Source organism: Pelobates fuscus, chromosome 1, assembly GCF_036172605.1.
Source record: "Pelobates fuscus isolate aPelFus1 chromosome 1, aPelFus1.pri, whole genome shotgun sequence".
NCBI lineage: Eukaryota > Metazoa > Chordata > Amphibia > Anura > Pelobatidae > Pelobates > Pelobates fuscus.
The window spans coordinates 86653740-86668758 of record NC_086317.1 but is presented as its reverse complement, the minus strand read 5'-3'; the positions used below and the strand labels follow the sequence as shown (position 1 = coordinate 86668758).

Sequence of the window (15019 nt, the reverse complement as noted above, 5' to 3'; positions counted from 1 at the left end):
TCTCTGGCAGTGGTAGTTTGGGCGGAACACGGTGCCAGTCACACACCAGGTAAGAAGTTACTGTCCTAAACTGGTTTGGCTACCTGCATGCTGTAGTGGTTATGATGCGTAGAGTGTTTTCTGTATGAACAGTTTCACAGGTTTGGCCTATCTTCCAAATCTAGAAGAAGACATTCTTGTGGAATAGTCTGTAATTTTGTTTAGGTAGAGCTGTTGGTTGATAATACCCTTTTAAAATAAGTGAAAAGGCTGCTGTTCTGATTCCTGTCCTTTTTTCATAGATGGTAAAGTTCGGCCTAGTACATTATTACTCGATTGTGTTCCAAGCGGTTCATGTACAATAACCTCTTCAGCAATGATGGAGTTGACCAACTCACTCCGAGCATTGATGGATGGGAATGGAGGTGAGTGATGCTTGTCTGGGCAAACATTTTGATCTTCTGGACTATCGGCAGAATCAAGATCTCTTGATTCAAAAACAAAACACAATTGTCTATTCATGGGTGCACTGATCCACAAAGAGCTTTTCGAGCACTGTATGCCAGCAATCCAGATACTTAGTATTTTTGTCTTTCTGTCCAATCAAATGTATATAATTGATAACTTACAAGATATATTTTAAAGGAACACAATAGCCTTTAAAATGAAAACACTCAGCCTGCGATCATCAAACTTGAATTACTTCAAATATGCAATCAAAATAAAGGAAGAGTATGTAATGAACATTTATAAACTTGGTCAGATTGCATTGTTGGACACACCTGTCAGCGCGGAGAGTTACTACAACCTCCTGCTCTTCTCAGTTTGACTAGTCCACTAATGAACGCAACAGGGTATCAATGTGCAGCAGCTGGAGAAACGTACTCCCTCTCTACTCCCCCAGTCAGATGTGGCAAGATGAAAATATCTTTCAACTGCACGTGTGTAAATCTGTCAGGCATGCGCAAAGCATTTTTCCAGCATTCCTAGGGATAGGGCACTGGTTAGATCAATGTCCTCATGTCCTTTCTGGATTGGGTGTGGAAAGCATAAGAAATAAGCTAAGTAAGGGGGGAATCTTATTTACTTGCTTTTTTCAGCCTGCAGAGAGAGGCAACTGTCTCATTCAAAGCTGCTGTCTCATTTCCTTTAAAAGAGGTATCTGGCTTTAATCATGTGTCAACTTTAAAATGTTATGTTTCCTTAAATGGTCTAAATTTCTAAAACAATCCACTCGTGGACAGTTTAAAAAAAATAAATACATTCTCCTTTTGATCCTGCTTAGTTCCACATCTGTGCACTGGACACCCCAGTGGTATTTCAGAAGTTGATATTCATCTTCTTAAATATAAACACTATTAATGCAAGAGCGAATGGTAACACATTCTGTAAAGTATTTACCAAATTATTAGCCCTTAAAGGAACACTATTGTGTTAGGAATACAAAACTGTACTTAAAAAACTCTAAATGTGAACTTATTACTGCAAGTTTTGAATCATTAAAGGAAGCTTTAAAGGACCACTATAGTGCCAGGAAAACAAACTTTTTCCTTCCACTATAGGGTCATTAGGTCCCCCCTCCCGCTGGGCTTAAGGGGTTAAAATCCCTCGGCGCTGCTGACCTCTCTTCCCCCTACCAACGGCAGATCCAAATGCGCATGCGCGGCAAGAGCCGTGCGTGCATTTAAACCGCCCATATGAAAGCATTACTCAATGCTTCCCTATGGACGTCCAGCATGTTCTCACTGTGATTTTCACAATGAGAATTGCGGAAGCGGCCTCTAGTGGCTGTCTGGATTGACCCTCAGTGTAAACATAGCAGTTTCTCTGAAACTGCTTTGTTTTCAGCTGCAGGGTTAAAACTATAGGGACCTGGCACCCAGTCCACTTCATTTAGCTGAAGTGGTCTGGGTGCCTATAGTGGTCTTTTTAAGTTTTGATTTTTATTTATTTTTTTCCTTTGTCTTTTGCACTGTTAAATGATGATTTCTCAAGCTACCCAATGATCAAATGTAATCCTATCCTTTGATCAGTGATTCAGATATTTGGTCTCCCATACATGTTGCTTTCACTTATTTTGTAGTGAAGAAATTGTGTACATGAACATGTTCTATGCTTTGTCTTCATTGCAGAAATCCAAATTAATCTGTTGGATGAAAAGCTAGTAAAGTTGTTGGCCATGCAGAGAATCCAGGAGATTTTTTCATCGAAAGATCATTCTGCAGCAAGTGTCACCCGTCCCCAGCCAGCCCCTTCTATTGGAAATCACGTAGAAGGTGAGTTGAAGGAAATCAATCAAGCACTACTTCTTGAAGAATGACCGTGATTGTTATATTGGACCTTTTTGTACTTCTTCTATATCTGTGAGTGCTTACCTTGGCACCCCAAATATCTGTGAGCTACATTTTCTGCATTGCTTGGCTAGCGTTAAAGCTGGCTGTACATCATGAGAGCTGTGGTACACAAACAAACAAGGCTGATTCTATCAAGGGGGATATAAATCAATTTAATGTAATCCTAACAATTCCATCAAATCTTTCCTTCACGCCAAAGAAAATCAAGTTGGCGTTCACCACTCAGCAATTATCTGTCTCCTTTATAGACTGTTTTCTCTGCAATTTCCTTTGTCAAATTGTAAGGGTCAATTCTCTAGTTTTCAGAGCTAGCACAGATGTGTTTATTTTCTATAGGTTCCCAACATTGGTATCATCACTTCATGTGTCACTAAACAAGGTGTAGATGGGAGATCTGTTGAATTGATCCAAACCCACTAATGCGGCAAACTACATAAAAACAGAGCAGATATGTCATTGTTGGCTTGTTATGAACTTTTTAAAGGTACAATCTGAGCACTGTAACAAGATTTTAGCTACTCTTTGGGAATAATATATTTATCTCATAATTCACTGCTGGACAAGGAATTGTGGATAAGGTCTGTTCCCATAAACCTGAGTGGCACAGTCCTGCTTGGAGTGTCTCATTCTGATGTGAGGGGGGTATTCGGGCAGCTGCCTACTGGCCCCCTAAAGAGTTCCAAAGGACCCAGTGAAAGGTATGAGATACAAGTAATAAAGTGATATATTTTACAAGTTGTCAATGAATGATTTCCAGAGTTGGACTAAATTGATATTGCAAAAGAAAAATGAGAACTTCCACGCTAGTAATTTTGCAGTAGGTCAAAAGCACTGCAGGCACTTAAAGAACCCAGGCAAATGTCAGACGTCCCAAAAATATTTTGACTCTATTGTGGGACAGAGTCTGGCTAGACTCCTGGTTCCATAACCATTACAGTGGACATTCGTGGTTATGGTGCATAGTGTTTAAATCCATACTTAAATACAATGCTTACCACAATTAAATTCCTGCATATGTTCTTCTTACAGCTCAGAAAAGAGAGGTGCAAGCAAGAGCTGTATTCTACCCCCTAATGATGGGTGCTGGCGCTCCTGTGAACATGTGTTATCGGACCCTTTATATTGGCACAGGTTGGTTGGTTTCATATTTCATTGTTTTTATTTTTGAGGGGGGTTTAGTGTTGATAGTGTTTGTGTGTGAGCAATGTCAGGTTTGTATACTGCCCGCTTGTCACTGCTTCCTACTAACCACAACTCTGCTTCAGACGCTCTTCCTGGACAGTAGGAATTTACCAATTTTCCTGCATTTAGGCTGGGTATTTGCACAGCATCTTGAACAGCCTGCACAAAGAAACCCTTAAGCTGATCACGGGTTTTTGTTTGAACATTTTTGTTCCACAGCTACGGAAAAGGCATAGTAGCTAGCTCTCTTATATTGCACTGTGGCTTACTTTAAAACCCAACAGCTTAACTTTTTTTTTACTAAATGGAAATATTTAGCAGTCATTATGCAACCCTCCTTTCACTTGGACCCATGCTAGCTTTGAGAGAATGTAATCATATACTGTAAATGCCAAAGTGATTACCATTGCTCTTCTAGACTTATGATATACAAAACCTGAAAATTAATCACCATTGTTAAATAAATAAAATATATATATATCTCCCTTGTGTATTTGGATTTTATAGGTAATTTTTCTACCAGATTAAGAAAAGGAAAAATAAAGTTATCTTAGCAAGACTTTTTTGCCTATATTGAATTCTTCAGTAGGTTTTGTACGTCTGGATCAAATAATTTAATGTAAATTAATGGGCCAATCAGGCCATCGTCGCAAATAGCCAAACAGCAATTCATAGGTTTGCATCTTAAGTTGGCCAAGACCCAAGTTCTTTTTTTTTTTTTATTCTATTTTGGGGAGGTGAGGGGGGAGGGGGATTAATCAATAATATGTACACGTTATCGAAGTGGCTTTGATCACAGTATGATTTTAATTGCCAGACACCGTGTGAAAACATCCGGCTATTTGACATTTTCATGCATTAGGTGTTCAATACAGGTCACAGAGAATGGGAAAAACAAAATCATCTTGTGTGTGGTAGAGACCACCAAGTTAATTTGAAAGTCAATCGGCAAACAGCACTGTAATTTTAGGTGGCACATGCCACATTGAATGGACATTATTCAAGGAAAAGCAAAACTTTTCCACTCCTAACCAAGAAATAGAGGTTGGGCACACACTGTCTGTCTAGTAACAGACTTTTATGAGGACCACATTAGATACTCTTTCTCAAGCCTCAAAATGCTCTATTGTTGAACAAAAATGTTGTTTGATTTGTTCCTCCTTAAAGTCTTCTACTGATTAAATGAGAAAAACTCAAGCTGTCAGGGCACAAGTAGTCAACAGTGGTGTGCAGAAGGACATTTTTACAACCAGCAAACTACCTCTCTCCAATACTGGCAACAAAGACCATGAGATTGAAGGGGATACATGGTCACTATAACTGGATGATAGGCAGTGTTTGAGAAGTGTTGCAAGATTTGAGGATTTATGTTTTGCATCAACATGAATATGGTAGGGACATTAATTGGCATAATCCCAATAAATCCATTATTTTATAAATAAATAACTGCACAGACTGTTTGAAGGATTTAAGAAAACGTTTTGTTGGCTCATACTAGGCCCATAATACCAACTGAATATTGCTGAACACCACAGTATACCGAAGCAATATGGTGAAGTTGATATTGAGACACTTGTATTACCAATAACGTACAATTGCACTCTTAAGAATTCAGACTTTTATGGAATGAGATGAATGAAAGGCTGGAATTTTCAAACGTTAAGGTGATGGCCATACCTAAATATTGCAAGTCTTCCCAAAGGCCATACAAGTCAAAAGCCCTAAAGTAGAAAAAACTTTTTAGGAACACATTTGCCATGCATTTAGCCAGCACAATGCTTATGTGTATGTGTGTATGTATATGTGTGTGTGTATAGATATAGATATAGATAGATATATTCGGTCACCAAATCATAATCACAGGATTTAAATGTTATTCAAAAAGAATCTAGACCAATACATGATCTTCTCAGCCATTGGGTGCACATAAATCTACTCGCTAGGGCTTACTATCACAGAAATAATCACTAGTTGTCCATGTTTAACACATATTTATATATTAAATGCATATGAACAAAGAATTTAATTTTTATTTTTTTATTCAGTTGTGGGGGCTTGTTTTTGTCTTTATTGACTTTTTTTTTTAGTTTATTTTTTTATGTACCAACAATACAAGTGAAAAAAGGCGCTGACATTTTACACAATATAATTATTTTATTTATTTTTTAATTTATGTAATAAGCAGACCGTTATAAAGTGCAATAGCCCAAAAAACACACTTAAACCAATGTATCACAAAAAAGGTTCACTGTGTCTTAAAATTTTAATGTTTGTGGCAAGTATTTTGGGGGACAAGATTTAATTTTTTTTTAAAGATACAGCGCACTTTTTTGCGATACGTTGTTGTTGTTGTTTATGTGCTACCCAAGTCCTTATATTTCAATGGCATTAGCTGCAGATCTAACTTCTGTAGCAAAAACTGATCCACCTTCTTTTCTACCCAGCAATGACTTTTGTTCATGCTGAGTAGTGTTCAACCAAATGTTTCATATACAGATTGGACAGGTATATGCCAATCACTGCATTCTAATCCGCTGAAAGCAAACTAGGCAGAGAGCAGCCAGGTAGGAGGGGTATCATACTGTGAGCAAAACTAGTACATGTGTTCACAACAACTGCACGTGCCGACATTGCAAAAATGTCAAAGCTCGGCCAGAATTTAATTGCTTATGTAAGCCTTTCATTTAATTTATGTAAAATATTAAAAAACTTCCTTATGGTTTTCCAAGCAGACTTGCTTCTGTTTTCTTCATTTCGCTGGATACATTTTACTTTTTCCCAAGTTTTATATTTTGAAGTGAAGGCTTTCATGTGTGAGTGTGTGTGTATACTAAGCCCTTTCCTCCTTCTCTCTTCACAGGAGCAGACATGGACGTGTGCCTTACAAATTATGGTCATTGCAACTACGTGTCTGGCAAACATGCTTGTATATTTTATGACGAAGTGAGTGTGCATGTAATCTTTCTTCACCAATTCAGTATGTTATAGTATTACATCAATATGGTTCGGGTGGACTAGTCATCAACAAATGACTGAATGATTTGATTATTGCTATGAACATTGTACAAGCCAGCAATTGAAAAAGGTCCAGTGTTGGAATCAAAACATAATAAATGGGGAGATATGCTCTGCTGGGTGCGAGGGGTGAGAATGGGCTACTGCCCATAAGGGAAAGGGAGAATGGACTACAGGCAATGACAGAGGAAATATACCCCTTCACTCACATACAGTGCCATTAGATACAAATCATAATTCATATTCACTGACCTGGCTCACACTTACAAGCTTACATTCACACACACTGATTCTTTGTACATTCTTCACACCTGTAGTCATACGCTGACCCTCTGCATGCACTTGCTTTTACATTTATGCACATCAACCCTCCCCAATTCTCAGTGCATTTTCACACACACTGCCCCCCCCCCCCGCGCACACACACACACTCTCTCTCTCCATACAAATACAACCCAGCATATAAACACAGAAGTTGTGGTTATAGTTTAGTTTTAAAAAGTGGTGACTAGCTGTCCGTCATTGTTCAAACACTGAAAGTATGACAGTCATATCTGTTGGCAAACTATGGAGGCAATGTTTTATTTGCTTTGCTGTGTGATTTTGTTTACAGGACCCAGCTTAATCGGTAGGTGAAAGAACTGGGTCAGTAAATTATTGAAATCCTCTCCACTGTTTATAAGGCTTGCTAAGGCACTGCAGTTATAGGTGGATCTTTATGGGTAGACCCATACCGTAGATAACCATGTAAGACCCTTTAACAACACTGACGAATTGACACACCAAGAAACTTGCAATACGCTTCCTTATTCCAAACTTTTATTTTTCTCGTAGCTTTGTAAAAATGTTCTGTCAGTTACCCCTTTCATTGCTTTTATCCTCTTTCTTGTAGAACACGAAGCATTATGAATTGTTGAATTACAGTGAACATGGAACAACCGTTGACAATGTACTCTATTCGTGTGACTTTTCTGAGAAGATTCTCCCTACCCCTCCCAGCAGTATTGTTGCCAAAGTGCAAGGCGTAATAAGTAAGTAATTGCTTTCTATTTTTTGCCATGAGCAATAAAATGTAAAGTTCATTATATTGTAGGTGCGTGTTTTTTTGTTTTTTTTTACGTTATGCGCCCTATTTTAAAAAAAATAATATACAAATATATAAGAATAGAAACCGCATTCAAATATTGCTTATCCAAATCATTTTTGATAGTAACATCCCTTAATGCTTGAGAGACCCTGCCCCAGTCCTTTAATCCATTAAAGTCTGTCAGTAGCAATGTTGCAAGGCACTTTACATATCTTGAAGCAATTGCATTGCATATATTTTAATAAATTGTACCAATGCGTAAAATGCTTTGAGGGTAGCCCATAGTAAATATAGAAAATATTCCTTATATTTAGACCTTTTTCCCTCCATTATATGAAAGCTGGTTCCAAGTATAGTGACCTGGTACCTGGATATAAACTACAGTACAACAGCAAAAAAGTTCCAGGATTGCAGAAGGCCAGTAATATTTTAACAAATTGCAAAGTCCCTACTGTGTTGTTTTCAAAATCCAATCTTCGTGTGTGAGCAGCCCAAATAACAGACAAAGAAAACACCAAAGCCAAAATAACTAATGGTCCCAGCTTATGTTGCCACAATAAAATTAAGTGTTTTAAATTGCAAAACAAAATGAAAAGATTGCAGAATGAGAGAACTAAGCGCTCAAATCTCTTGCTTACACGTGGTTATTGGTCTCTACATGCCGATAGAAAGCTTGATATTTCCTCTGCATCCCCGGGTATCTCCTGGACAAAGTAGCAGGACTCTTTGTGCAATGCATAGCACAAGCAGCTTTTTGTAGGAGCGTCCCACAGTCCTTCTAAGGGTAGATATAAGGATTATTTCTATATTTTCTTGGAGACACCCTCAATATGAGTGATATATATTTATCAACGTCCAGATATGTAAGCTGCTCTACAGCACTGTTGCTGTGTATTTTCACAGATAATAACATTGTGGCAGGGTGTCTCAATAATTAAGGCGCATCACTTTATTGTTTTGTAATAAAAATTACTTGATTAAGCAAGATTCTTTGAATGCAGAGTCTACCTTTCTTTTTTTGTATTTTTCATGTGGTAGTTCCTGTGGAGTCAGATCTGTCTGAATCCTACACCATCCAAAAATGGGAGGATTCTAGAAGCTGTTGTGAATTATTCATGCAAAATAAAATTGTCAATTCCATTAAAATTGTCTTTTGAAGCGGGCGGAGCTAAGCCACAGAGCTTAATGACCGCACGTTGTCTGAGCTCCGGACAAAACAGCCACTTTTACCCTAATTAAAGTGCCCAGACCCCGCATACCGACCGTAAAACAGTCGCCCGGGCTGTGGTAGGCGCGATGGGGCGAAAAACTAAAAAGTCCAAACCTGATAAACCTGATAGGCAGAACGCAAGCATTGGCGACCTCTGGAGACAGGCCCGGAGTGCAGTGAGTCCAAACATGGCCGCCTTCCCTGATGAAAGCTCTGACATCTCCGATTTCATAACGGAGGTAGAGCCCCTGCCCGCACCAAAGGCCCTTCTCTCCACTCCCCCATGACCCGATTCACCCCCGGTCACCATAGCGGTTATGAAGGACCTGCTGGCCGGGGTCCAACACGCTATTCAGACGGATATGGCCCAAATACGCACAGACCTGCAGGGCCTGACAGGCCGCATTAGGGCCCTGGAACATGGGCCCTACAAACCACCAAGCATCTACAGCAACTGGTAACCGAACTGCAACAGTTAAATTTAAACACCAATTTGCGGTACTGGTGGACCAGAGGCGCAGCAAAAACATTAAGATCCGGGGGATCGCAGAAGACATACCGGAGGATCACAGAAGACATACCGGAGGCTGAAATGCCTCACTTTATACGAAGGCTCCTCACGGCCCTAATTACACCTAAACATGCCAAACAGATAAGCCCGGAGGGGATGTTCCGACTCCCAAGGCCTGCCACAGCCCCATGCACACTACCCAGAGATCTATTGGTATGCGTTCCCTATAATAGGGATAAAACAGCAGTGCTGAACGCAACACAAAACCACTCTCCCTACCTATTTGAGAATATGTTGCTCTCATTCTATACAGGCCTCTCATGATTCACAATGGCCTGGCGCCGTTCACTTCAGCCCTTCACGGCACGTATCCCCGCGCAAAACATCAACTACAAGTGGAGGGGCTCACGCGCACTACAACTTTCTCACGGAGACTCCCGGTACACTATCCAAGATATGCGAGGTGCGAGAGACCTACTACCTACACCATACCCGCTTCACCTTGGATAGGGGACCCAGCAACAACACTACCATTTGTCCCCTGACGGCTCGAAACACAGCAGCCACAACCTGATGTGACTCTGACTGACAAGGCCACATCTAATTCTCCACGGGTCTCCAGGCACAAGGACTAGCTCCAAGGGCTTATGTGGAGAAACTCTAAGCGCACAACAGTTTAATGTGCACAAGTTACCTGTTCCCTTATATTTTGGTTTATATGTTGTTGTTCTTACTTTAGACAAATTATATTAGGCCGCAGAGAGACCAAAACACAATGCATGCCTAGTCTCACAGGCTGAGGGAAGGGTACAACACGCAGTCCCACTGCAACAGACACAGCCGCAACCGCATAGCGCCCAGACAGAGACCTGGCCATTGAGAGAGCCCCACTTTCTCTTTCTCTACCGCTCCCCCCACCCCCACAGGGTTACAGGGGATCGTAATCCACACAACCGGCCACAAGCCATCTAACCCTTTCATACCGGCCACAGGCGGACCACGCACATCAGGCACACGGAATGTCATGTTTCCCAGGGACATTTAGCTACAGTACACAACAGTGGCAAGATGAGCACACACGCTAGTGTTTAGCCAACTTATTCTCTACTTCATGATCTAAGTGTGTGCAGTCTATATGAAGCCTTGTTACTGTCCTGAGCTGATTGTTGGTAATGCGCTTGATACAGCTCTTGTGGCATTTCAAGCTTGTTTGTCACCCTTTGCACGTGAAAAATAAAGAATTAAAAAGAAAGTCTTTTGAATTAATCTTCCTACATTTTGTATTTTGCCAGGCGTTTGATATATTCATGTTATTTGTATGAAATTCATAAAAATAATATAGATTAATGTGGTGGTTTTGATTTTGAATGACAATTTAACTTTATGAGCATTCATTCATTAAACTTTATATCGTAAAAGTTTAGCAATTTCCATGGTAACCAATTTGGTGTTCTTTTATCACTCTACTTCACCCTGAAAAGTGTCCTTAATGCGTTTGTGCGTTAACTGATGTCAGATCTATACCATTGTACAAAAAAAGGACATGCATTAAATCTTTTGTGAAATTTGGAAGTGACACTAGATTTTTTTTTTATCAAGTATATTTTACTGAAAACACAAAGCTGCTGCATTCCAAAAGTTAAAGGGGTTCAGAAATTGTGATATTATTTGGTTACCCATTATCTAAAGGCTGTAATTTCATTGTATTGTGCACAGCCAACTGGACTTGTTGAACTATACCAATATAAGAAAGTCTCAGTATGACCCACCACAAACTACTGCATAATACCTTCAAAAAGCTAATAAAACTAGCAATGGTCCAATAAATCCACGCAAATAAAGTAGATATTCTCTAATCCAATAAATATGGAATGGAAAACTATCCATAATTTTCCACAAACCACTACCAGCCTTACAAAATCCTAAATTTCCCCATAGCCATGGTAAAAAGTATTCACAGCCCTTTAGTTGAAGGTTTAACTTTTAAATGCCCGTTCAATAGCATGATAGCTGGGGGAGAGGGGTGGGGTGGGATCCTTAAACCCACTGGATACCTGCCACACTGCTAAAGCCTAGTGTAGCATTACATTCCCATCCTGCTGCCATGTTAATCAATATCTTTGTTTTCTAGTTATTTGCCCAAAGACTGATAAACCGCTCCGCATTTACCAAACCGTAACGTAGGAAATTAAATCTTTATATCGACCTACAAACCTGTATCCTCACTCTATGAAGCTGTAGTAATGATAATTGCTGAACTCCTACTTGCCAGACAGAAATCATAGACAATATGTGTCTGGTACCAACACTTTTTTTCAAACTTTTCTATAGTACAAATGCAAAGTGCTTAAGTGTTTAATATTGACCAGTGCTTACACTGGAATAATCAAATTTATTTCCATCCCACATTGTCCCATACATTTCATATATTGACAGTTATTCTAGATGTATGTATCTTTCACTACGCTGTTTATTTCATTATTTTCATTTTTTTCAGAACGCAGTAAGAGCCAAAACCCAGAGCCGGAGACCATCAAGGAAGAGCCAATTATGAACTCTCGGGCACAAGGTCTCCAGCAACAGCCATGCAACTGCAAAGCCAGCAGCTCCAGCCTCATTGGAGGAAGTGGGGCAGGCTGGGAAGGTACGGCTCTTCTTCACCATGGAAGTTATATTAAACTGGGCTGCATCCAGTTTCTTTTCTCAATCACGGAATTTGCAACAAGGCAGCCGAAAGGTGAAAATGATGGCTTAGCACAAGACCTAGACTTGGAAGACAAGATGTCTTTGAAGTCACCTCACCAGGTGCCAGTCTTAAGATCCAATTCTGTTCCTTAGGAGCCAAACACTAGAACTCTTACGAGACAAAAAAAAACTCTTCCTGAATTAAGACTTACTCGTCAGAGGAAATATGCCCAGCGGCCTCTTGGAATCCCCTGTTTTGGCAAGAAAGAGTTTGCACATTTGCATGATATGAAGAAAGCTCACTTTTTTATTTTTTATTTTTTTTCCCTCTCCTTTGCTCACATTTTATGGGCATTTGCACATATATTTCTATCATACATTTCATATATTATAAATATATATAGATATATATTTTTTTTTTTTTATTGTAAAATTCAAATAAACAATTGTCCCCGGAACGAATTTATCAGAATCCGATCAAAAGGTCAGAAGACTTTCTGCAGGCCACAAACACGTGAATCTAGACATTTTTTTTTCTTCATGCCATTGTAAATTAATAGACAGGAAAGACTTGTTCTATTTTGTGCCAGTGACCATTTTATACAGAACAACTGGTTTTTCCGCAAAACTGTATTTCTCATAACATGTTACATTTAACAGCATTAATAGTCCCAATACAGAACAGTGTGACATCAATCCTTTTTTCCATTCTGACTACATTTTCAATAAAAGTAGCTTCACACAGACAGGCATTGAGATTTTTTGTACATAAACAGAAGGCTGCCCTTTTTTTTTTTTTTCTTATAATATTTTTAAATGTGTACAGTGCCGCGTGTGATATGCCTTTGGCTCCTGTCTGTTGTAACAAAACATTTTGTCGTACACTTGTTTGTCCTGTTTTTATTTTCTTTTTCTTTTTTTTTTTTTCTTTTCTTTTGATATTTTTTGTTTTGATGGGGTTTTTTTTTTTTTCAGTTTTATTTTTTTAATTATTGTAATACTGCCACTTCTTGTGGAAGTCGGACAAGCTAGATTTCATTGTAAATATTAATTGTATTGTTTTAGATTTTACAAAACCTTTTTTCCTGTACTCTGTATATATATAAAAAAAATTGATTCTTTCTCACTTTTTTGTGTGCATTAGTTTTGTTATATTTTTTTGTCAATTTAGACTTTTATAGTTGCATATTAGCTGCCGTATTTTAAAATCATCAAAACATTACTCCTGTGTGTGTACAGAAATGTATGTGTGCAGCTGTTTTGCATGTATGTTCTTATTTATTTTAAAACGGTTTTGTGATTTATATAGGTCAGAATCAAGAGTGACCTGACATAAAGTTCACAGATGGAAAGGAGCAGATGATATAGAAAGCTAAATGAAGGGCCAATGTTTCAAAATCATTAGAGAATACACAGTAATACATACATTAACCCCTGTATGGCAGGTTGCATCACAGGGCTGTCTTGTTGCAGTTATACTTATTGTCCAGCAGACATTCATTTTTATAGAAGATTGTGTGATTGAATGCATCTGTATGTCAGTTGCTACTTATGCACATCCAAATTCACAGTTATACTAACATTAATGATTGTCTTGAAATTTACTTTTTTCTGTGTTCTTAAATACACCTAAGCGTCATATTTCGATGGATGGAAATTATGTTAATGGCTGTCCTATAGGTCCGTTTCGGTATTCCTTAGTACAACACATCAGGATCGTGATACTTCCTTTACATCCATGTGAGCATTCATCTGACACAATGTCCAAATAAATATGTGCATTGTTTTTTCGAAAGGATAACAAAATTACAAAACTATGGGTTTTAACTCCTGTCTTTTCCTGGCAACACTCACTGTAAAGATTACTGAGCTTACTCACTTGGAGTTGCTTAGTCTCTTTTAAGTAGGATTTTTTTTTTTTTTAATTACACAAAGTTTAAACCAAGGAGGTAAATATTGTTTTATTTTGCAGTACTTGTGGCATTTGATAACTGGGTGTTGGCAAGATTGAAGATTTAACTCTGTGCACATCTTGCTACATGTATGCATGCCTGGATTAATCCGGCCACGATCCATACTTCTGTGGCAGGTGTGAGCGAGTGGCTTCTCTGGAAGTTCATATTGGAGATCTGGAGAAGCAAATTACAACACTAAGAAAGATTGACAATTTTGAAAGCAGTTTGCTGCTCACTGAACAGAGTTTAGTGGGGACAAGTAGAGTGAGAGGAGTTGACAGCTGGGGAACAGGCATGTAGCTGGATAACTTTATCACATGGTAGCAGGGGGGAGGGAAGAGGAAAGGATTTGCTAGTCCTGAGTTTGTTCAACCTGACAATTTGCCTGTTTAAGTGAAGATATTTTGTGGTATCCACTCAGGAATAGCTGTACTGGACAGTACAGTCGAGGAAACACCCTTTCTAGTATGGATGGGGTTGAGAACGTAAGAAAGGCTAGACAGATTGTGGTGGTAGGGGACTGTATTATTAAGAGAGTCTAGGGTTATCTGCTGCTCTGATCTTCTCAACCGGACCGTTTGCTGTCTCCGGGGTGCTCGCGTCCTGAATGTTGCTGACAGGAATTATGGATTACTGAGAGGGGTTTGGGATGACCTTGCTGCCGTGGTCCACATTGCTACCAATAACAGTCAGAGGAAAATGGAAGACCCTATAGAGGGAATTCAGGGAATTGGGAAGTAAACTGAAGAAAAGGGCCTCCAAGGTAGTATATTCAGAAAGATGACATGTGCCGCATGCTAGAGCAGAAATGCAGTGGGAGATTAAAGTAGTTAATGCGTGGTTAAAGTCCTGGTGTAGGAACAGGAGGGGTTTGGCTTTAGAGCACTGGGCCTATTTTGCGCTTGGGTACAATTTTTATAGCTGAGATGGATTTCATAACAGAAACATGGTGTGATGAGACACATGACTGGGCAGTTAACTTAAATGGTTACACAGTATTTAGAAAGGATAAAACAAAATAATACAGAAAAGGTGGTTGGA

The 15019-nt window shown here is 39.1% G+C and overlaps 1 protein-coding gene across 1 annotated transcript in view; it reads left to right on the top strand.

Annotated features, from left to right (window-relative positions):
• Window positions 1-12769, top strand: part of PHF12 (PHD finger protein 12) — a 55531-nt gene extending 42762 nt beyond the window's left edge. The window contains exons 10-15 of the mRNA XM_063449978.1: window positions 282-404; window positions 2112-2255; window positions 3363-3464; window positions 6376-6458; window positions 7423-7561; window positions 11836-12769. Coding sequence (XP_063306048.1) covers window positions 282-404; window positions 2112-2255; window positions 3363-3464; window positions 6376-6458; window positions 7423-7561; window positions 11836-12176 — 932 coding nt within the window. The 3' untranslated portion in view covers window positions 12177-12769. The remainder of the gene's footprint in view (window positions 1-281; window positions 405-2111; window positions 2256-3362; window positions 3465-6375; window positions 6459-7422; window positions 7562-11835) is intronic.
• The last annotated feature ends 2250 nt before the right edge of the window (window positions 12770-15019 follow it).